The 26,278-nt window shown below is 34.8% G+C and overlaps 1 protein-coding gene across 4 annotated transcripts in view; it reads right to left on the minus strand.

The window, feature by feature from the left end:
* The window catches only part of LOC111044649 (cell adhesion molecule 1), a 245,470-nt gene that overhangs the window by 89,950 nt on the left and 129,242 nt on the right, over positions 1–26,278 (minus strand). For all 4 annotated transcript variants that reach the window (XM_039437113.1, XM_039437115.1, XM_039437114.1 and 1 more), the window contains one exon: positions 11,171–11,365. In XM_039437113.1, the coding sequence (XP_039293047.1) occupies positions 11,171–11,237 (67 nt within the window). In that variant the 5' untranslated portion in view covers positions 11,238–11,365. The remainder of the gene's footprint in view (positions 1–11,170; positions 11,366–26,278) is intronic.

Here is a 26,278-nt window from a genome sequence, read left to right on the forward strand (position 1 = left end):
ATTCAAAGATCTGAGCCAGCTGGTGACAGGACAATAACGCTGGATACACACGAGATCTGCTATCTCTTCATAGTGAATGATTCGAAAGAATCAACAATTGCCAACAGTATGCAATTGAATAATCACATTTTCTCAAATTTCAAGCTTATTTTCAATTTTAGGTGAAAATGTTACTGGACATTAATTGAAGAGATTTTCATGCTCAATCTTTTCCACTCGAAATTTTTCTTTTAAATTATATCTGAGACCTGATAATTGGAAATCTAAAATTGAACTCTGCATGGATGGGGCGGAGCTCTTGAAATTTTTACAGATATGGGACTTGTGGCAGTTGATAAAGCTTATCAATGACTATTTTTTGCATGAATTTGATCAAAATCGTTGGAGCCATTTTCGAGAAAATCGCGAAAAACCTTGTTTTTGACAACATTTTCGCCATTTTAGCAGCCATCTTTAATTGTATTCGATTGAAATTGTTCGTGTCGAATCCTTATAGTGTAAGGACCTTAAGTTCCAAATTTCAAGTCATTCCGTTGATTGGGACATGAGATATCGTGTACACAGACGCACATACACTCATACACACACACACACACACACACACACACACACACACACACACACACACACACACTGTAACAAATTTAATTTGGATTGATAAATAAAAATCTCTAGCTTAAATATTTATAGGTCTAAGTGAAGTAATTGGCTAATATCGCCAAAGAGATAACGTAAAGATTAGATAATATCAGATATTTAATATTTCGCCGGCAGAATGATATTAACGTTTTAGAAGTGCACTTGCTTGTAATGTATTCGAACATTAATAAAGGCTTTTATTATTAGTATTATTATTATTATTATTATTATTAATATCAGACGTCCTGGTTAAACTGTACAACAGCCTAAGAGGAATGGAAATAAAATTTGCTAATATATAATATTATATAAAATATTGAAAATTGAGGTTAGGCATAAACATTTAGTGATCGGCGACCTAACAATCCACCGAGCCATACAACGTAGAATCTGACCAAACACCTTGGCAGAAATTTGTTGTGGCAAGGCAGTATGCAATTTGAGGAACTAAAGGTCTCACGTGGCTAATTATTGTGATGTATGAAACAAATAATAACCTATAAATAATTACTTAGCATGTAAAGAGCATATTTAAAAACCCCAACAAAAATAATTAAATGTATTTAAGGAAGTAGGAGGTTACTGGGCGCATGAATACTGTAATGATTTGCATGCACCAATCAAATGGTGGCAATCGATAGGCGGCAATAGTGAGCCGATTCAAAAATATTTGTATATATTTCTACAAATAAATAGAATTCATAAAAAATTGTTGTATAGTCTATGTTTAGGATATGGCCCGAAGGCAAAGAAATTATTAAATATATAACATAAGTAATAATTTAATATTTTAATACGGTCTATTTGAGCCTTGAATGGCGGAGGACTAGAATATTCAAATTTTTATGCAAATTTGGAAATCGGAAATGAGAATAGTAAAATTGAGAAACGAGAACCACACTCGCCTGCCAACTGCCACCATGAGAGGTCACTAAAAATTATAGAGCGTAATACCTTGTAATAATTTAAAGTTAAATTGAATTACCAAATTTCTTATAAGACTTTGTGATGCTCTTATAAAGCAAAAGTCATTTTAAATAATTTTGTAATCCCTTGGAAGAGATGACTCCGGCTACAATAATCCAGGACCACCAGGAGTTGGATCGACATCAGCAGCTCATAAGAAAATTCCGACACGTGAGTGGAAAATATTGAAATAGTGATAGGGCGCCCTCAGTGCTTCGAAATTAAATAAGAATCAAAGCTAGCTCGTCGAAAGGGTTTTCTTATAAATAAAGAATTTGGTAAAAAATACTTGCGCAAGTAAATGTAGTATTAAAGGTATTTTATTAGAAAAGTAACGAATCAATTCATATATTGGAAGATCTATCAATCAAAGAAGTATAAAATCTAGGCTGTTAATACACATTCATATGATCATTAATTTCTGCAATATAATTTGCGATAGTTTGTTGTAGCTCTGATTCACTTGATGAATTGCTCTATTTATTCCTTCAGGTGCCGAATCTCGCACCCTGAGATAAAATATATATTTATTACAAAGAAATCTATTAGATACTATAGAATTTAATATATATATTTGGATTACTAGTTGTCAATTTATCAAGTTGATTTTTAGAATTTAGTTTTAATGGAATTGTCCAAGTCGACAGGTATTGGCAAGCTGATATCGCAGCTACATGCAAATAAATGCGTATGATCATAAAAATAAAAGCACATGGTAACGTTTCGTGCTATAAAATTTAAAGAATAGTATTTAGCCTGTGATATTTTATTGATTTCGATTATTGTTTTATCTTATATTATATATTTTTTGTCGCTCTATATATTTTTGCAATATTTGTTAATATATGTATCAAATTGTTTATGGTGTGCGATTTATTTTTATTCCTCAATACTATAGGATGAGTACCATATATATATTTTTTTAATAAATTATCAGTATTATTTTTTATAAGCTCCTGTATGAGCCCATTAATGTATGATGACCAGAACATGTCGTACTAAAGTGAGACTGTATCCTATAAAAAACCACGACCTTGATTATTATAATTGTTAAAATATTTCATGCTCTACCGACTGATGCCAAGCAGGAGGCTAATCGTTATTTAACTATAAAAAATAACGTGACAACACACACACACACACACACACACACACACACACACACACACACACACACACACACACACACACACACACACACACACACACACACACACACACACACACACACACACACACACACACACACACACACACACACACACACACACACACACACACACACACACACACACCAATACCCAAAAACCACACTTTTTTGGACTCAGGGGACCTTGAAACGTATAGAAATTTAGAAATTGGGGTACCTTAATTTTTTCGGAAAGCGATACTTTCCTTACCTATGGTAATAGGGCAAGAAAAGTAAAAGTAACGAGCAGAGCTTGATGCCCCGATATTTATTAGATAATGGCAACCAATCTGAAACCCCACAAATCGATAATTCTATTCGTTTGGCTCAGTTTCAAATAAATTATAATATATTTTATTATAAAAGACGCTCCTCAGTAAACTATTTTGTATAATTTGTATTATTTCAGAAAAAATTAATAGGAATGGAAGTGGACTTGGATAATTGGGGACAAGTCACAAAGACCGTTTTTTCAGACGTTTTTAGGCGTATCAGCCAGGCAGGTAACTCTCCGATTGGCCGATTATCAGCTGATTCCCGGCCCAATCAGCCAATCGGAGATATCCTGCCCTGCCGACATGTCTGAAACGCTTGTAAAAACGCTTTGTTAGGCTTGGAACTCATCTGGTTAATTTTATTTCTTAAATAATGAAATAATTTTACATAGATTATCGAGAAAAAATCATAGAATTCGATCAAATGACTGTATGGTTTTGTATGGTATTGTTCTAAATCAGCTAGGTAGATGAATAGTTCCAGTACAGTATTACTGAGTGTCATCAACCTATCCCAACACAACAAGAATAATGAAGGTGGCAGAACCCGGGTTGAATCTTATCTGAGAAGCTATCTGAGATAACATCTCCAGAATCAAGATGGCATCTCATTAAGTAAAATAATATGCTTGAAGAGAGATACGAGAGACACCCAAGAGACTAATTGGTTTGGCAATTGTTTGGTGCAATGATTTCGCATGCATATCACTGACACTGGATGCTAGTGACAAGTTGTGGATGTAGGATGATAGGATCAAGAAGAGAGAGAGTTGATATGAGGTGGAGGAATTAACGCTGAAAGATAATTGAATGAAATAGTGAGGAAACAGATTTGGAAGAAGAGGGGGGAAAATACTCAGATAGAGCAGAATCAATAGAAGTTTAAGAAACATAAAAATTAGAGGATGATTAGATTGGTTCTCATTACATTATTTATCCATGAACATAGATTACAATAATATTTCTGTACGTATAAAATCTCATGATATACTTTAGAGGAGAGGATAAACAATAGGGAAAAATTACCAAGCTAGAATTTGATAATAGGGAGAGGAATTGGATCTAAGAAACATAGCAAAAGACATTTTAAAGAAATTCTACAGACTTTTCCTTTTCCGAGAAGAAAGAGAGAATAAAGAACTGAGGAGATGGCAAGTGAGAAGGTTTGTAGAGTCGAAAATAAAAAGAGACTAGGATACTGAGAGGGGAGCAAGAGAATAAGAGATGACATAGAGACAGGATGAAGATGAAAATGAGAGATTTCAAGAAGAAAGCAATGAGAGGTGAGAAATAGTAATAGACGGACAAGACGAATGTTAATGAGATGTAGAAGAAGAGGAATGCCAGTAACTAAGATGGAGGAGGAAAGAGTGAGAGAAATGTCCCACTGTATGATCACCAAGGTAAACAATAATTGAATATTCATGGCTCTGAAGATGTAAGCGGGTTTTGGGTGGGTTGGCTGTTGAGAGTGACAGAGAGCGTAGAAGCACAAAAGCACAAAGCTATAGTGAGATTCACTTCAAACTGTCAGCATTGCATTGAATGGGAAGCATTCGTGTTTTTCATGAGTAATGCTAACAGTAAGCAACAGTTAACAGGCCAAAGGGTCTTGTTTAGATATTCAGCAACAATAATCCGCGGTCACAGCTGTTCCTCCATTGAAAAACGTGATCCACATAATATGTGGTTGTACAAAAAGTGACATGGTCGAAAAATAATCTATACGGAGATATAACAACGTGTTACATTCGATGGGATTTGCAGTGAGTATAGAATGTAATTCTATGTACATTCCATGCTCACTGGGGATTTGAGCTTTATTGTGGACTCCAATAAAAATGTTGTTGATGAATTCCGAAAATTTCAGGAGAATAATAATGAATTCGTGTTATGGTCAAAAATTACTTTATGGTTTTTGTGGTGTTTGAAAAATCTTGTTCAGATGTGGAAAGATGATATTTTGTATGATGATTATAACTTCGAAAAAATATTTTGAAAAATGGCGATATATTTTTTTTCAATTTCATGATTTCACAATAATTTCGTAGAGACTCGTGAATTATCTTCATAAAACCCTCCTCTAACATATAACTCTATGAAAACTGTAGCTGAAAAAACTATTTACACTAATTATGAGTGAAAAACAGTTATTCCATTGGGAAAGTCACAACAACTTTCTCTTATTGAGAATTTAACTGAAGAACTTGGCAAGTGACTCAATCAATTCGAATGCTAATCGAGCATCATTTTCCAACAATTTGATATGTATTCAGCCAATGATAGAATAGACATTGAACGAAAAGTTACACATGTGCAGCTCCTTGCAGAACTTCCACAATATGACCTGAAAAATCAAAATCAACATTCCACCTACTATAGATTGTTCGTCTCACATTCTACATTCTATGATACCAATCCACATAATGCCAGAAATTATTCTTTCTAGAAACGCAATATATAACTCCAAGTTAATAAAACAAAATAAAACTTGTAGCACCCTTTATTTATTAAAAAACTTAAAATAGTTGAACAACTAGTTTCGGTTCTAAAACCATCTTCAGGTTCTGAAATAAATAAATAAAATTCAATAACTGTTTACTAATTGATATAAAACTGACATATGTTTAAATTCATATGACTAATTATTTATGGTGAAAGTTATTAAATTTAAATTTAAATTTATATTTTAAAATTTTAATTCTATTTATTCATTTTTAAAAGCAGCCCATTTCAATAAGTGTTCTACTCCAAGTTATATCAAATTCTCTCATCAACACGTACGTCGATTGTTTTTCAATTTATTTAGTCATTTTCAAATTCAAATGATCTTTATTCACAAAAAAAGTAATACAGCAGCAGAAACATTACATAAATAGTGAATATTCCCCACATAGACAACAAGTCTGGGTGTGGGGAATGAGCACCGTGAACTGCATTATAACATAATTTATGTAGTAATTCATAAATAAGCTCAAAGCAAGTTATTATAAGAGGACTCTACTTTAAATGTTGTCAAGTCATTCCGAAACACACACACGCGCCACACCCGTGCCATCATCATCTGACAGTGTCACCAACCTCTCAATACAACATCTTCCTCCTTAAAGGGTATCAGAAAATGATACAAACATAATATAAACTTAATTAGTGTGAATTCCCGTGAATATGTATTGTGTTGAGGATAAACAGCTCTCAACTCGCCTCAATAACCAATCCTAGGCACCAACCTCACAAATACACGAGTGGAATTCTTCATTCGATTACATTTGCCTTCAAATTGGCTGCTGGCTGGCGCAAGAAAACGCACAATACAAATTAATTTTGCACCTAGCCACAGTTTCTTAGCCGCACGGCACAATCAACAGCAGTCGCGTCGCAACGTTGTAACATTAATCAAGTGTTCACCAGTCTCTTGTGCCATTCAATTAATAACGCAACGAGTCAGGTTTTGAATAGGACCGAGGAATAATGGGAATGCTGAGTTGTGTAGTCAAGGAGAGAACCGCGAGAGTGGCGAGGATCGAGACTTATTTGCTATATATATTGTAAAACTAGATAGTTGGATGCGTTCTAATACTAAGGATAACAGGAAGTAAATATCACTACCAATACTCATATCAATTTGAGTACACTTGTAGTATTATCATTGAACTTTGGTCCAAGTACAGTTGAGGACTCAGAATAGGGGAATAAATTTTCCAGTAATAGTAGTTGTATCTTTGGGTAAGCTCAGTTCAAGTTTGGGAGATGAGTAATAAATTATGATATCAATGATAACCAATGATAACCAATGATACTACAAGACATTCTCAAATCTTCAAGACAGTCACGGTATCAGATAGTATCAAATAAATTTTCTGAATCCTAATAAAGACAATATAAAAATCTTGTAGTACCCTTTATTTTTTAAAAACTTTAAAAACAATAAGGGTAATACAAGATTTTTATATTGTTTTTATTAATTTGTACAAGAGTAGCCCATGTGAGTGAAGTGTTTTTTCTGAAACTTGTATCTCTAGAGCAAATAGAATAGCCTATCTTGATACTTTATTAGAGTTAACCAGTTACACTCACATCGATTTTCTTATCTCCGATATTTCAGTCCTTATAAATTCTACGAAATCGTACGAAAATTGGGAAACACATAATGTGTTCTCTGATTAATTTTTAATCGTGTAGACTTAATAAAGGTAAAAAATTGAACGATAAAAACCGATGTGTGTAAAACTTGCAGTAGTGTGCGAGGAAATATTCGAACAAGGAGTAAGTTATGCAACGTGCTCTACGTATCTACGATAGCTCACTGGGAACCTAGCCTGATAACACCAAGCTGGTTATCTACTTCAAAAGAACAATCATACAAACCTACATAATATTTGGACAATTTAAGACAAAATTGAGAAATTGAAAAAGTTTTGGGCAATAGCCTGTTTTTTCTCTTCTGATTATTGTATAATAATATCATGCTTTATCCAATAAATAGATAAATAAAATCATATCGTCTACTCATTCACTCCAGAACTCCCCATTATCGTACAACCATCATTGTATCGTGTCTTTCACCATTTTTATCTCATGACCACTCCAGTCTGTTTCAAAAAACCGCCTACATCAGTGATCAACTCAAAAAAATGTATTATCATTTGTTCAAAAGAGTTTATGCTTTGAACAATAGGTAGTAACCAACTCTTGGAACCGATTAGCTTTTCAAAGCTACACCCCAACACATACATGGCAATCCTTCATAAATAGCCAAGAAGGCATACCATAGTGGATGCACCACATACGGCTTTGATACACAGATTAACGGTCAGGCGATGTGTAGATGGTGCGAATTATCTCTCGGCTTAAATAGAGGTCTACATACTCATACATATATAGAGAGCTACACAGGAATTCACCCTTTGTATACCTATATTGCATGGTAAATGACGCGCTTCCATTAGGTAACGTCTATTCAATACACTCAGTTGGCTGAGTGCTTGCTCTCCTCTCGCTCACTCTCTTTCTCTCACTCTCTCTCATACACAAACTTACTCCTTCTCTCTCTTTTCCTCTTGTGAGAGAGAGAAGGGATTGGAGAAGGATGAGAAGGTGAAGTAAGAGGGGGTGGTGAAGGAGATGGCTTTAGCTTTGAGATCAAGGAACGGTTATGGTTGAATTTCGTACCGCGTATAACATAGGGGCTACACCTCACCACAATGTCAACCATAGGGACAGCATTGAGTTCCACTAGTGCTCAAAGCTGAGGGGTGACTGATAGGGGTTATTAACCGGAAAAAACACTACAGTTTCAGGAAAGGTAACTTACAATTTCTTCTGAGAAGACTTTCTCACAAAGCACCTTTTGTTATCAACATCAGGGTAAGTTGATCGCTTAATTCAGTTTCATTATTGCACTGAATTCTATTCAGGTTTCATTGTGAGATGTTTTAGGCATATGGCTATTTTCTTTTTTCAATATTATATCTGCATCATACAATTGATAAATAAAATGAGTGATATAACAAATAATATACGACTAGATACTCCATTACTTTATTCGTACGAATAAATGTTCAATGTATGTTGACGATATTTACCACAATCTATCGCTCTTGAATTACACTCTCTATTGAATTTCATCTATGAAAGCATAGAATATGGGTTGAATGCAGTATTTCCTTCTTCAATAATTTTCATTGTTGTATGCTTTAACTTATTGATGAATGAATAATAAATAATAAACCTATTGAAAATATACTAATATGCGAATGTTTCATATGAAATGTCCAGAGAAACGATAATCCGAATGATTCGGTAGTAATGTTGGAGAATCAGTCCAATTCACGAGTTGTCAATACAATTTGGCCGAGTTATCTGTAATTTGGATGTCATATTAACAGAGGTATGACAGCGCTGATTATCGGTCCCACACATTGCCTGTCAGTCAATTAGGAAGTTTCGCGTGATTACGATAATTATCTCGACAAATAGCTGAACTGATCGATTGGTAATCAGATTGAACTGACCTCAGGCTATTACACAGTTGATTCAAGCTTTTCGAAATCTACAATGTGATTTCATATTGTACAAGGTTTATGGCACATGAAAGGTAATGAAACATGTTTCTGATGTGTGATGTGATGCATCACATCCTGATAACCAATGAATGTGTCCTTGCAACTGCAACTACTTGCAATAAATCAAGTTCATATTGTGCTTGATTTTCAAAAATGCATTGAAAAATTGAACATATAACAATTTTATTATGAGATGTATAATTATGTTGTTAATTTATTTATTGAAAATAAATGAGCATTCCTCATGGGAAAATCCTATAACCTACATCTCAAATATAGAATTATCCAAAATTTCAATTCCCAGCGAGCAAACATGGATAACTTATCATGAATTATAGTTCCAATCATTTACAGTACAATACAAATAGAAATTTGTAATCTTTGGCAGCTTCCCGTCATACTAGACCCACAATCTATACGAGACTCAAATTCTATATTGACTTCACCAATATGAAAAAAAACTTTTCCAGCAGACAAAAATCTAACGAAATTCCCAAGATGTCATCTGGAAAATGTCGCAGCGACAACAGTCAAAAGAAGCAATCTTATTGGCTGTGAAGCCATGGCGCCAATCGTTGAGCAAATTTGCTCAGAGGGACATGTGTACATGTACATGAGTCGTGCATGTTTATACAAGCCATTTCGTGCGTTAGGCACGTACGTGCGTATGTGTACACACACACACACACACAACACATACAAGTAAACGAACAACACACACAGCAGGCCAAAATAGAGCGGATACGTTATTTATATTCTTGTAACACGTTAGCGAGAATACAAATCTCTCGTCACGTTCGCCTTTTCTTTACAAATTACAGACCGTCGACCACCTACGCACGCGCGTGACCGCGTGCAAGCGAGCGAGCGGAGAATCTCGGCGCAAATGACAGACTGACAGACCGACAGACAGCCGTTCGACCTGTAGCCGATTTCTGTTAGCAGTCGAGAAAGGTATTCATGAAATTCGGAACTCCTCGCTGCAGCAATTCGCTGCGTTCATTGGTTTCGGCGGATGGTCTGTCACAGGCAAAGCTGCTAAGGTTTGATCACTACGTCGTCTGAAACTCTAAATTCAGTGGTGTCTTGACTGTCTATTGGATTTTCATTCTCTGGTCCAGATGAAACCGGATTCATAGAAAGATAGAAAAATCTGAGTACCATTTTTTTAAATCTGTTTTATTTAAGACATGTTTAAAGGCTATTTAGGTTTCTTTATTTTATTTAGGAGTAGCCTTATCAAAGAAGATAACCAGATCTATGTATGATTGTAATGTAGTAAAGAATTTCCACTTGAGCTAGAGTTCAGCAAATAATTGAAATACAACTAGCTTCATCACAAAGTCGTGTCTTCAACACTAAATTCAGCGACGACTAGAGACTATCAAACTAGTAGGTTTTCATTCATGGTCCAGATCATACTAATAGAATACGATTCTCACCTTAGCTAAATAAAAGCCAATTGAGGAATGAATGATAGAAGAGGTTGCTTCGATGAAGGTGTGAAAACTACTCAACTGTTTTCTTTTTTTTCTCTATGTCACAAAAGTTTGTTTAATAACTCATAACACAAACTTTTAATAGCTCATGCCACATAAATCTCTGAAGTATTGTTAATTTTCAGTCACCACTCGTAGAAAAACAACATATTATAATACTCGGACTTTGTCAAACTTTGGTTTTTTTGTCTCTTTCGAATATTGTTTTGTCGCATTTTATTTTCGATAAAAACTGCAGAAGATGAAGGGATGCAGTGAGAGATTCTCAATAAAATAGCTGAATGAAGATCGATGAACATGAATATCAGAAAATATTGCGAGGTGGACTAGAGATGAATTAATTGATCACGATTGTTTATTTCCCCGATATCTATCTCATTGTTATTTAGATTCGTGTTAAACGAGTAAATTGATCGTATATCAATATACCACACGTTAATAACAATTATCTAAAAATCATTACCCATCACACCATCCAATATTTCATGATTTTCAACAAGATTATTGAAAATAAATGTTACTTGAATTCTCACTTACCCTGTGGTATCAGGATAGCTGCTGTTAATAGTTTCAGGAAGAGTAGGAAAACTTCTATTTTCTGCATTATTGTTGCTAGTGATCTATTGCCAATTAATTTCTATAGCAGATCGAAGAAACTTGAAGAGATACTTCGTGTGATTGCAAGTACTGATTCGTGATCTTTGAACATCTTCTATAATAACTGTGTTTGATCTGAAACAAAAAAGTAGAAAATGTTTGTTAGAGAAAATTATCCATTTATAAAGTGATAGATTAAGAATATTAATTAATATACAATATGCAAGTTGTGTACATATTTGAAATGTTGGCTCGATTGTTCAAAATAGAATTGGAATATCAACCATACCACAAAGACGAGCTACTGAACTACTGCAGTCAGCGTATGAAGAATTGCATTGGTTTCATTCTATTGGGTTTACCATCCGGGAAGTGATTCCGTTGACACTCATCTAACTACTGAAAAAACAGATCCTCCCTCATTCATAAGATAAGCGTTATATTCTCTCTATTTTATCGCAGCAAACAAAAATCGATAACGAATCTAAAAGTCCAGTGTTAAAAATAAATGCAACCGTTCATAAATTGAAGGCGTATTGTCAGGGAGACTTCTCACGTGACTTTTATTACTTGCAGATAACTTATTCGATTTTATTTGAGCTACTTCGCCTGTCTTCAATAGGGCACGCTTCACCTTACATGCATACATTACAGGCAATCTGATACAATTCAATATCATCGTGACGACACAAGAGAACCAGCTTTGCACGAGAAATATTGTTATAGGGCAAGTTGATCTATACATTATTCTGATCCATATTTTATAGCAAGTATATGATATATATTTGAAGCATTTCACAGTTTTTATTTTCATCCATTGCTGCATCATATAACTGAATACTTTTTATACTTTGTATATACGACCTGATATTCTATTTGAAATGTAACTGTATTCTATAACTATAACTGTATTCAACTATTTACATGTTTATCAATATCAATGGAATCTATGTTAGTTCATGATAATTATATTTGTATATCTTTCGCTGACAGGCCTCGATTCTAACAGAGTTCAACAGAGACTGGATAAAATTGAGTCGTTTATTGAAAGAATAAATGCAGGAAGATTGTTTTCTTTTTCACCTGTAGATTTCTCCACAACTTCTTTTCTATAGATGTTCTATGATATTTCAAGAACGTTTGAGTTTCTCATCCATTGAAAATAAGAATTACTGTAGATTCCAAGCTCTGAAGAAACCAAAAGTTCATTTTTCATTAATTAATTTCACTCGTAAAAATTGTGATCATTTCCAAGATGGGAACGCGTTCATCCGTTCCCATTCTGGTGGTTTCATGGTGGTTTTTTTCTGTAGCTATGAAGTGTGACAGTCACTGGGAATAAGAGGAAAGCAAATCTTGATGGGAAATGGGCATAAATGATACTAGGTACTAGAAACTAGAAAAAATAGAAGATACTTCATAGCAATCGATGTTTTACTGTGATACTGTCACATTACTGTAACAATCACTGGTGTACTGGTGTGACAGACACTGGTCAGTTACAATCATAGAAATAACTTTGCAAATTTACTCGTATTTATGATACAGTGCATGACTAAGAGGTTGTGATGATAAAACAGCTGTAATATTTATAATCTGTTATCTCTGTTACTAAGACACATATTTAATGTCGAATAAAGCTCATGTTGAGTCCAATTCTATTACAATTTATTCGACATTAAAAATAAAATAAATGGGTCCGAAAAGAAAAACGAGTAAACGTCAAGATGTAGTCAGTGAAGGAGAAAACGATTCGCAAAACCAAATGCTTGGAAAAATACTGAAACCAACAGTTTTATCGATTGACCAAGATTCAGATGAAGCACCGAAAACGTGGAGACATTGGAAGGTAACATTTTTAAACTTCTTAAAAAACAGTTCAATCCCGAAAAAGGATGAATTGAATGTTTTGATCAATTATGTGTCACCGAATATTTTTGAAAGTATTTGCAATTGTATATCATTTGAAGAAGCTATAACAACTCTTGAAGAAAGCTTTATAAAACCTCAAAATGTAGTACATGCACGTTACTGCTTATCTAAAGCAAAACAAACCCATGGAGAATCAATTGATCAATTCTATAATAAACTAAAACGGCTAAGTTTACCATGTAACTTTCAAGCAGTCACGGCTGACGATAACAAAAGTGAATATATCCGAGACGCGTTCATCTCCGGATTAGAATCATCGAAAATCAGACAACATCTTTTCGAAATGAAATCGCTAACTTTGCAAGACGCTATCTCACAAGCACGAATGTTAGAGAATGCTGAAAACATTGCTAAAGAATACGAAACCAGTTCAGAATATGTTAACACAGTCCTAGCAAACGAGAATAAAAATACCGAGAAAACGACTTTAGTCCGTAATTCTTACCATAAGAAGATTCAATGCAGATTTTGTGGCTATAATAATCATACTGATAATAGCCAATGCCCAGCAAAAGGACAACCATGCCTAACTTGTAATCGAATAGGCCATTTTTCAAAAGTATGCAGAGCACGAAACGATAAAAAAAACCAAATGGTATCTGCCACAGTAATTTCAGCAGCAAATACCAGCACTGACCTCTCAAAATGTCTTGTTCCTATACGTGTTAATGGAATAGATACATTGGCACTATTAGACACTGGAAGCACAGCAAGTTTTATAGATAAGAAACTAGTAGTACAATCGAAGATGAAAACTATGCTATATTCCAATTTGATTACATTTGCTTCAAGTGCCTGCAACACTAAAACAACTGAGTGCGCTTTGAGTGAAATATATTTCCAGAACGAAGAATATAATGATTTTCCTTTGATCGTATTGAACAAATGTTGCGCTAGTGTAATTTTGGGACACGATTTTCTAAAGAACTTTTCATCCATCACTTTTGATTTCGGTGGATCTAAAGCAGCACTACAACTGAATGAAGACAATGACGCAAGAAGGCCTACTTATGAAATTAAAAAGTGTGCTCTAGCCCAAGCTACAGTAGAACCTGTCTCATTGTTTCGTGATCTTCAACCGGACTGTCGGCCTATAATAACTAAATCGAGACGACATTCAGAAGAGGATTACTTGTTTATGATGAATGAAGTCAAACGGCTTAAAGATGCTGATATTATAGAAAATAGTCATTCTTCTTGGAGAGCTCAAGCTTTGTTACTTCAAGAGAGAACCAAAAGAAACGTATGGTGATTGACTATTCACAGACCATCAACAAATTCACGAATTTGGATGCCTATCCACTACCACTAATGGAAGAATTAGTCAATAAGGTAGCGCAATATAAAATATTCTCATCTATTGACCTGAAATCTGCCTATCACCAGATACCAATCTTGCCTGAGGAAAGGCATTTCACCGCATTTGAAGTTGGACACAAACTGTATCAATTCAAAAGAATTCCGTTCGGAGTCACGAATGGAGTAGCTGCTTTCCAGAAAGTGATTGATCAAATCATAGAACAAGAAAATTTGACATCATGTTATGCCTATTTAGATGATATTATTGTATGCGGAAGACCCAAGAAGAACATGATGAAAATTTAGAAAATTTCTGGAGAGCAACAGAAAAATATGGCCTCACAATTAATGAAGAAAAGTGTAAAATATCTATGGAGAATTTAACCTTTCTGGGATTCGAAATTGGTCAGGGTATGATTAAGCCCGATCCAGATCGATTGAAACCACTCCTTGACTTACCAGCTCCAAAAAATCAGAAAGAATTGAAGCGTGTCCTTGGAATGCTTGCACACTACTCCAAATGGATAAAAGAATTTTCAAAAAAGATCCATCCACTTGTGCATAATACTCACTTCCCGTTGAATGAAGAATGCAGAAATATGTTTGAATCATTAAAGAAAGAAATAGGATCTGCAGTTCTAGTGCACATTGATGAAAAAGTCCCGTTCACTTTGGAAACTGATGCCTCAGATTACGCTATTGGAGCAGTATTAACACAGAATGAGAGACCAGTGGCGTTTTTCTCAAGAACTCTTTCCACATCTGAAACTAGGCACTCTGCAGTGGAAAAAGAAGCTTATGCCATTGTGGAATCAATCAGGAAATGGCGACATTACTTACTTGGACGAGAATTTACACTTATCACAGACCAGAAATCAGTTTCATTCATGTTTAGTAATAAACAAACCAGCAAGATTAAGAATGACAAAATCCAACGATGGCGCCTTGAATTGTCAGAATATAAGTTCAATATAATTTATAGAGTTGGAAAAGAGAATATACCAGCAGATACACTATCAAGAGTCTGTGCCACTGTTGGATGCCATACAGATATAAAGAAACTGGTAAAAATTCATGAGGACCTGTGTCATCCAGGAGTTACTCGACTCCATCATTGGACCAAAACAAAGAACTTACCATATTCAATAGATGATGTAAAAGAAGTATGTTCCAAATGTATTACATGTTCTGAAATGAAACCACGCTATGCCAAAGGAACTGGCCGCCTTATCAAAGCAACTCGACCATTTGAACGTCTTAATATGGATTTCAAAGGCCCACTACAATCAAGTTCAAGGAACAAGTATATTTTAGTTCTTATAGACGAATATTCCAGATTCCCATTTGCCTTCCCCTGTCCTGACATGACTACTAATACAGTAATAAAACACCTTACATCACTATTCTCTCTTTTTGGTGTACCGTCTTACATACATTCCGATAGAGGAACATCGTTTATGTCATCAGCTTTGAAAAATTTCCTACTATCAAAAGGAATTGCCAGCAGCAGAACATCGCCCTATAATCCAGCCGGTAATGGGCAAGTCGAACGGTACAATGGAGTTATATGGAAAAGTGTGATGCTAGCCCTAAAATCGAGAGGTTTGAACAACAGTCACTGGGAACAAGTTCTCCCCGATGCCCTTAACTCTATTCGTTCCCTATTATGCACAAACCAACTGCACACCACATGAGCGGATGTTTTTACATGCAAGAACTCAAGTAATGGAAAACCATTACCACCTGGCTATTGACACCTGGACCAGTATGGTTGAAGAAGATGACAAAAAACTCAAAACAAGAATCGCAAGTTGAAAAAGTTGAATTAATCGAGAGTAACCCTGAATATGCGTTTGTTCGCCACAACGACGGCAGAGAATCGACAGTCTCACTTCGCCAGCTCGCCCCATACCCCACGAGTGCCGATTGATATTAAGGGGGGAAGATTGTGATGATAAAACAGCTGTAATATTTATAATCTGTTATCTCTGTTACTAAGACACATATTTAATGTCGAATAAAGCTCATGTTGAGTCCAATTCTATTACAGAGGTCGATGAAATAGATTTAATCGTGCTCTTTCAGTCAAAAAACAAGATTAGTGAGATTTTGGAAATACATTTCTGCTCATGATATGAAATCTATAGTGAGGTTCACATTATAATGGCAGTCTTTGATAAGCATTGGTGCTGCTATACTTGTCCATTCGACAGCAGATAGCGCTATCCTCTTCTAACTGTGCAACGTTGCCAGATCGTTTTTCAACAATGCATGAATATAGTTTTACTGAATGCGGACATGACATCTCTTTTAAGCTCATTTTCATGCAGTAATGACTTATTTCTACATTGTGTATAATATAGGATTATCTTTGGAACTTGTGAATTTATCTTGAGTTTCTGTCCATTGTTATTCTATTGCAGCTCTAATAGAGTAGTCTTTTTGATCTATTTTTCGTTTGTTTCCACTGTATTCCTACTATATAGATTGCTTATGTGCTTGCTATTCTCACGAATATTTTATGCACTTTAGCTCTAGTAGAGTAAGCCATTAGCTGTATTGTTTCTTTTCTCATTGTATTTTCTATAGTGGAACAGAATGATAATGTAGAATACTGTATGCTTAATTAGCTTTTACTCTTAATTTTTACTTCAAATCAAATCAAATCGTTTATTGCACAAAAATATATACAGAATACAACTGAAAGGAAATTGACAACTTTGTGCTACACGTCGGCAAAAGAAAACTTGTACGCCAACGTGGAGTCTTAATATAACTTATTCACTTATACATTAATATTAATATATAAAATGATCCTACAATATTATAATATAGGCTAACAGTAATTAACATTCAACCAACTAAATATTCCATTCTAAGAAATAACAATAAATTAAAGATATACATAAAGCTGAATTTAAGATTCATACAACATCAATCAATATTAAACCAAATCATTAATTGAATAAAAATAATTTTCTTTCACCCAGGTATGGAAATCTTCAATACTTCTATTCGCGTCAATCTCCCAATTCATTAAAGCACTCTCCTCTAGCAACTTTTCTTTATTAACATTCCTCACTTCAATAAACTTACATGGCTTACTAGATCGAGAACAAACATCTCTTTTAATTGATGCGTGAAGAGCAGTCGCATAATGATCAGTAATTGACATTTCTAATACAGCAGTTTTTAATGAGTCATTATGTTTGGATTTAGAAAAAATATGGTCTAAACAAGTATTTGAAGCAGGACGAGTTTTTCTATTGACAAAGGACTCAAACCCATGCGAACTCATAATAGACAAATAATCATGCGTTTTTTTAGAGTTACATAACAAATCAATATTTACATCACCTATCACTAATGAATAATCAAAATTAAAGCATGAACCATTCATATAATTATCAAGTTGTTCTATAAATAAGGTATACTTGTACTAGGAGATCTATAAACGGATGTTACTAAATATTTATTATTTTTAGTTTGCAGCTCAACAGCTAAGAAAGGATATTCGTTTGGACTATCAATTTTTTTCGAGGAAATACTATTAGCTACATACATGACAATTCCATCTGAACGATTCAAGGAGTTACTTTTTATATATAATTATAGTCATTAATGTTTAACAGTGATTTTTCTTCTTCAGAAGTCCAGGTTTCAGTAAAAATTAGAACCTCAAATTTTGTTCTCATGCTGTTCAAAATAATGAGAATTTGATCAAAATTTCTTTTCAAACTTCTTATATTTAAACTAAAAATATTCAATTCATAATTAAGGGGCTGGATATAGTTCAAGTATTCATCGGTACTTTCACATTCCCTAACACTGTTAATACTATCTACAAATTGCGTGAGATCATTCATAATAAATGTTTAATCAAACCTGTAGCAACACTTTATTCCTCTCCGTTGATAACTTTTTTCAGATGGTCCAGTCCCTTGACTTTGAATACAGGTGAGCCCTCCGACTTCTTAGCGCACATTTGTGAACCACGAAACCAGACGAATTTCCAATCATTTTCCCTAGCTAACTCACGAGCGGCTTTCAGTTCTTTAGCACTCTTGGCAGTCAGCTGATTCATTAGCCTGAAGTGTCCGTTCGGCAGGTTTCTGTTGATTTTTTTCACGTCGATTCCGGGGCTGCTCCTATCTTCTCTGCTTATGGTTTGGAAAGCCGCCATCCATTTGTCCCTCATACTCCTTCTCACGAACCTGACGACAATCATCGGTGTAGTCTCTCGGTTCATGGATGGCAGTCTGTGAGCGACGCTGATTTCGTTTGATGAAAAATCAGACACTTGGAGAGCACTGGCTACGCCTTGTAGGATTTCGTCCATGTTTTCGTTCTTTGTTGCAGGTATACCGGTTAATAAAAAATTTTCCCTCCTGGTATATTCTTCTAATATTTCATTTCTCTTAGAAAGAAATTTCACTTCTTCTTTCAATTTTTGGTTTTCAGTGATTAATTGTTCATTAGCTTTTTTGATTTCTCCGATATCCGATTTGAAACTATCAAAACTATCCGAAACAAATTTTACTGAGTGAGTTAGTTCCCCTAATTGTTGATCAATATCTTTTTTCAACGATTTTGAAAACTGTTCAAATAAAACAGTCATTTTTCGCATTAAAACATCACTTTCCATTTCACTCTCTTCTTGTCCTGGTGACACAGACACCTGTTTACAAGCACTGCACTTCCATTTATTCCGATTATCCTTTGAAAGTTTTTTGAAGTTCTTTTCGGTTAAATAGTGGCAGATGTAATGACATTTTTGTTTACACAAAGCACAAATTATTGAGTCTTCATCACTGAAATTGCCGAGGCAAACGTTGCAATTATTCATATTTCAAACGTATCTATAATATGCGAGCTAAACAGAATACGAGTTTGATGAGTAGACGGTCACGATAAACAAGTCAGTACACTCAATAATAGATAAGCTGCAAACAATAGTACAATTCACTCCTTGTCACCACAAACACGTCCGCTCGTCACCGCTGCTCGACTAAGACTTGTCTTGTATATTCTCACGGAGAGATAAAGTCAAATTTATTATTTAAAAAAAATTAATTATTAACATATTGATCAATCTCAATTACGGAAATTGAACATTAATGAACAGTTAATATTGAATCAGGTATACCGGTATCTTTTATAGAAGGCAGTGGCAAAGCAGAGAATCAGCAACGCTGCTCTCCTATCTTTATCCACTGCCATTATAACGTGGACCTCACTATAATCACTGATCATTAACGCACTAAAAGTTATGACTTTTATGTCAATAAATTATGACTTGTAATCTACACATAAGTAAGCACTTTCTGGGCGATGATGTCCAACACGTAAGTTTACAAAATTCTATCCAATAACATTATAATAACGTATCAAACAAATCAAAATCAGATCAAAGTTTTTTATGAAAATTAATTCTTTCAAATTTGGAATAATTTGGAGGTACATAATATAGATGAATCGTTCACGCTCTCAATCACTATATTTTTGACTCTATTTTCTCATGAAATTCATATGACTTCCTTCTCTCAATCCAAGCCATCATAGTAATATTCCAATCAACATGATCTCATGAGTAAATGAAAAACTCGTGAAATTATTATTCTTCTAAACAGGAACAGGCTATCCCTCATCAACTATGAATAACCACATTTCATACAGGCGAAACATGCTCTTAAAAACCCGTAAACGTTGAATGACGCATCACACGCAATTACACATCGAAACAGTGTAATCACACATCAACAAATCAGTCAGAAGCAAGGTGTCAGAGTGGCGTCACCTGTCGCGTCAATCCGTCGTATGACAGCATTCATTTCGAATTCCATCAGTTTGCCGCGTTAAATCGCCGGACAGCCTCTTAATTATTAACGCTCTTCATACGCGGCTCCATGCCCACGCCCTCCGCCTAGGCGACAAATCGCTTATGAATACAAGCCAATAGGCGCGCGTCTAAACGCGCTACAACCCGGATCAATTTGCTCATTAATATCACAGCAGAGAGTTCAGGAATACAGCCGAGAGCAGGATTACGCTTTTTGAAGTGCTTTATAAGCCTGCCTTATTTTTGAAATATTCATGATACCAATATTGATATTTTGTTCATAAAAGTCTATATTGATATTGTGACTATATTATTATATTTTGATTGTGCTACAATTGCACGATACTCCATGTACAAACGTATGTGTTTTCTTTGGTAGATTACAATATGCATGTGGAGATGATTATTATCATCTCGTTTTTGTGACTCTATTGATTTTGAATATTTTCGCTGTTGTATGAGAATCCATATTCACGTTTTGGTTGTTGCGTTGTGTCCCTGAGTGCATCATGGATTGAAATTTTCCATGACTTTGATTTCCATTATGCGTTCGCTAGCCTTGAATACCTTTGTTTTATCTAGAGTGGAAGTTGCTGTTTCAATTATTGATTATGACATTCTATCGGGGAATAGTATTATCTATTAATGTCACAGTAAGTTTACCCATCAATGTCAACAGCGAATATCAATCAGGTTCAAGAGTCATGAGCCTCCTGATAGGTTATGACTGATCATGGCTCAATTTTGATTCTCTCACATAGAATTCCATCAGTCTCAAGACCGGGTTTCAATTGTATAACTATTGATATATTATTAAACGAGCGTCAGCGAGTTCTCACTTTTGACTTACTGAAGGCCAAAGTCGTTGTCTATCTGTTTGTATGTTCTACAATAACTTAAGAAAGAATTGATCAATTAGCTTCAAATTTTGAACACGTATTCTAATTCTTCGAACCTTTTTACAGTGATTGCCTTTATCAAGGGCGGAGTTATACATTTCATACAAATGAATACTATAAATAAAAAAATCAAGATTATAATCATTCTTTTTAAATGAACTGAGAATCTAAACTTCAAATTGATAACTATTACAAGATAAATTTTGAAAAGCGATTCAAAACTATGGCTATGGAAAAAGTACCTAGATGATAATTGGTCTGGTTGAATGATAACTAATCCGAAAGTGGACTGTATAAATTTTAGAGGTTTAAAAATAATCAAGTTTGCTTATGCGCAAGAATGAACAAAAGAAAGGACTTACCTTGTTTTTCGCCAGTACCTATAATATTGTATGGTAATTTGTGTATTGGGGTTTGTAGGAATATGGAAAGAACAGTTATTAGAAAAATGAGAATCGAAGGATGGTTCAATACATATAAATTAATGAAAATGATTGGTTATGAGCACAGCCATTGAGCAAGATTCCTGATTCAATTACGGTATAGCTTTGAGAGAGAATTATGAACTTCTGACAAACAGCAAAATAATTAGGCTAATGTGAGCTTCAACAATCTGCTCCAAAATTGTGTAAATTAAGAAAATTAAAAGGAATATACCACGATCTTTCCTCAAAATTCGAATTTACCACTACAACGAAAACGACAAACAACAAGCAACAACTTTCAAAACTGTCGATGTCCAACTGCGCAGGCTCTTTTTAGCTTACGCTATAACTAGACACTAGAGGCGTTTGTGTCGCTTTTGCCGCAAACTGAGCGACATTCAAACATTACGACAATCCAATAACAATGAAATTAAGAGCTAAAATTTTAACCAATATGTATAGCATATGGATACAAAATAAAGTGTGAAATATATGAATTCAAGACTACATAAACAAAAATAAAATTACAAATTCTAACTTAATTAGCACTTGATTAGTTGTATTTGATTATCTTGCAAAAGATATCTTGCAAGAGAGTGTCAAGAGGAGAACAATAAAATGAATCTATGTGATCACGAAGAATGAGTGAGTGGGAGTATGTGAGTGAGAAAAAGAGAACGAGCTGGGTGAGTGAGAGAAGGAAAAGTGAACAGGGAGTTCCCAACAGCAGGTAGGCCTAACGGAAGAAGAGCATCATACGATCGTTGTATTTCCGTATTGAGTTACGGCTTGTGTTACTCGTGGATATTGCTTTTTGGCCACTTTTTGTCTTGTCACCGAATCATTTTCACTCTGAGTCATCACCTTTCTCCTATATTTTCTCACTCTATTCTCTTCATATTTCTCTTCTTCATTCGATCCCTCTTCTCATCTCCAGCTCTGAATCCTTCCATATATTCTAATATACTAATTTCTATTACTTACATTCATGTTTCCATTTCATTTTTTTCTCTCATTATTCATGGATTACAAACTCATTTGCTGATTATTCATGTATTCTATGAGAAATATATGAATTTGGGACACCCATTGTTTGGTATTGTTTGGACACCCATTGTTTGGAATCCATGAGATATTTTCATAACTCGCTGGGCCTGAATGTAAAAGAAAAAGAAGAACAAAGCTTGTCCGTTTCACTACTGCAACTACGAGCCGTTTTAATAACCGGTTCTTGATAGTGCTCCTTATCAGGCACACTTTGATTATCTGAAAACTCTTGAAAGAAGACAATCAAATATATTCTTGTGGATGTTTCTGATTCTGATATTAGCGTGCTCACCTAAGATCGAGTATAGGATATTAATGAGATATTATTGAGTATATTTGTCTATCAACTCGGCTCTGGAAATGCTGATGGATATAATGATTTTATATTAATTCAGAAAATCGCTTTGAAAAATGGAGGAAAAGTGATAACTGGAGGATAAATTACTTTCAGTGTTATTTTTCATGTGGAATATATTTTGTCCAGTCTGATGCATTTAGCATGATATTCACAATTATTCACGCCGGCGGTAAATCGTTTTCAAAGCAATCTGCGTTACAAAAATGTTTGGCGAAATTGCATTCATAGGTCGGTTGGTAACACTTTTTGAGTTTCTTGTGTTGACACGGCGACCATTTAAAAGCGGTACACTCACTCAGTGATACCACCACACCGGCTGGGATTTGGCAGGAATCAAAGCGCTCATTGTTACCACTACATCACAACAAATAAGCGCACTCCCATTGTGCCAGTGAAAGCTTTCTGAATGCTGTTGTCGTTTGCAAATCCAAAAATAAACTCAATTAAGCCACAGAACACTGAATATTTCGGACGAGATAGTTCTTGGAAATTGCCACGAAATTGTTTGTTTGGTCGGTTGTATGAGTTTGTCTGCCCTGAGGCTGGTAGCCATTTTTAGCGGTCCTTGATACTTTCAAAGCTCACCTAAAGGCTGGTTAAACAAACAAATACGCAACTCAACTACTAGAAAAACGTTTTTCCACTGTCCAAATTTCTATTTCATGGAAACTACTCTTATCTATGAAATTGGAAAATGGAAACTGTGAAAGAAATTACAGAACACTTCCAATACATTTTGAAAGTAGAGGATTATAATATGCGACAGAAATAATTATTTATTGATGGAATGGTTTCCTATAAAATAAAAAATATTCGATTTTTCTGTGTTGAAATTCTAGCTTCTAACTATCCGCATGATGAAATAAACTCTCACTGAGAATCGTTTAAGCGTTTGACTAAGTCTTGTACAAAAGTCTGTGAAATATTTTCCATTCTATTCACTTTTTGGTTGAATTCCAACTATTCTCATCATTTCAGCTATCGGGCACAATACTGATATACGCATGATAATATATAATACATATAATATGCACCGTCGTATAAGATGGGGCCTATTCATTGCTGAATTGCTTGTGTTGAAATTGCTCGAGAATTCGGAAACTTAATTGCAGTCTCGTACAGATCGTGAAGAAATGTGTGACTCAAAGTTAGTGACTAAGAAGAATTATTATTCTTGTTTCGTTCCTTGTGGATAAACAAGAGGTTTTCAACAAAAAAATGTGAATTTATAGTCCATCTATTACATATTATGTATTGGTAGCAGATAACTCAAACCCCTATTTCAATCATAATGTAATGTACAGGTAAATCATGATATCGATACCTTCATTCTAATACCACGTATGTACATAATCATATTATGATTCAGCAATCATGCTGTGGATGAACCAATTATGCGATTATCAAAGTTACCTGAAATTTCATCAAGTTGTCTACCAACATCCACACAGTCTTTGTATGACAAGCAGTGTAACAAGCTTTACACTGAGTACCATGATCTATGACGTATGATCACGGGTATGATCTATGTATGTGTAACAAGCTTCACACTAGTAATACGATCTATCTATGATCATGGATATATTCCCATGTATGACTAGCAGCGTTTACACTAGATATTTTACATAATAACACTATATAATTTACACTATATACTACATTTTATGATCACGGGATGGGTATGTCCATGTATGAATTTCATTCATGAGACAAGAGACCAAACAATGTTTTCCCAACTCCACATGTTAGTCCAAAGAAGCGACTAGAATTCGAAAAGCGTGACGTAGTTGCCAGTACATGTTGTGCCATGCCAACGGTGTCAACGTAATTAAATGCCTTGTAGTGCAGGAATTGTGTCTGTCTTGATGATTTGGCAAGCTGCCGTGTCTGCAGTGGAGACCCGTAAACCCGTAATAGCTCACTTGAGCGGTCACTGGCTTTGCAAGACTGCACTACCCACCCGGCGGGCGACTGCTAACACCATAATTATCGCCAAGTCTCAACTGCTTCACATGAGTTGCAGCTGCAGCTTCCGGACTATAATCTAGCGGCCAATAAGCACCGAATCGGAATCCTAATGATGATTGACCTTTGATGGTGGATGAATAGTTCACTTATAGAGTATCACCTAAGAGATCCTGCGAGAGGTGCTGAGAGGGAAGGACACCGCGAATTAAGCATTCAGAACGGATGCTCCTCTCCTATTGCTTCATTAATGTTCACTTTTCAGTATTGCATCATTCTAAAATAATAATAAATATCAGGGACCGAGCTTAGCTCTGCAGTACAAAAGCATAAAAAATTTATTACGAAGGAAGAAATTATAATAATACTTATAGTTCATACAGAAATGTTTCATCTAATCACAGTGGATTGATATTAATTCCCAGATGAATGCGAAAATTTCCCTCACAAAGGCCCGGTTGCACAAAAGCCGGTTAAATTTCAATCCTAATTAATTTCACGTGAACCAAATCAGTGAAGACCATTTCAAAAAGATGGTTCTACTGGAATTAATCAGGATTAAAAGTAACCCTTTTAATGGCTTTTTTGCAACCGGCACTAAGTACCTAATTGAATGATTACAAAACTTCAACAGCTGAGTCATAATTTTGACACAGTCCCACATGAAATCGTTCACTCACTCCCATCATCAACAGATGACGGAATAGATTAACATCAGATGTTTTTCGAAGGATGAATAATAATTATCCTTCTAATGTCCTTCAGCGAGTTTTCCCAGGGATGAGACCTAGTGCAATCGAATTTTCATATTATAAACCTACTATGTTCTGAATTTCGTGAGAATCGTTAGAGCCGTTTTCGAGCTCCGGTGAAATACAAACATATAAGCATCTAAACATATAAACATATAATCAGAGATTGCTCGTTTAATAGTATAGAATTAATATTATTATTATTCTATGAAACTCTTATTGAATTAGAACAACCTAAGAAGAGAAATAGATAGACCCTCCTATTAGGTTTTTATTTTCATCACCTCCTTGAAAACACTTACGAACTTCTATTTCATTCTGGTTCACATTCCACCTGCATTATTGATTTTTGGACTGGGAATAGATTGGAACTAAATTATATAAGATTTTTATTTGTATTCCTAGTTCTATAAAAGTAGCCCTATAAAGAAAAGAGGTAAATTTGGAACTATATATTATATAAATGCATATGCATTCATAGGCCAATAATATAATTAGAAACATCCAAATAGTCAATAACTTCTTTGACCTA

The sequence above is a fragment of the Nilaparvata lugens genome, chromosome 10 (assembly GCF_014356525.2).
Source record: "Nilaparvata lugens isolate BPH chromosome 10, ASM1435652v1, whole genome shotgun sequence".
Lineage (NCBI taxonomy): Eukaryota > Metazoa > Arthropoda > Insecta > Hemiptera > Delphacidae > Nilaparvata > Nilaparvata lugens.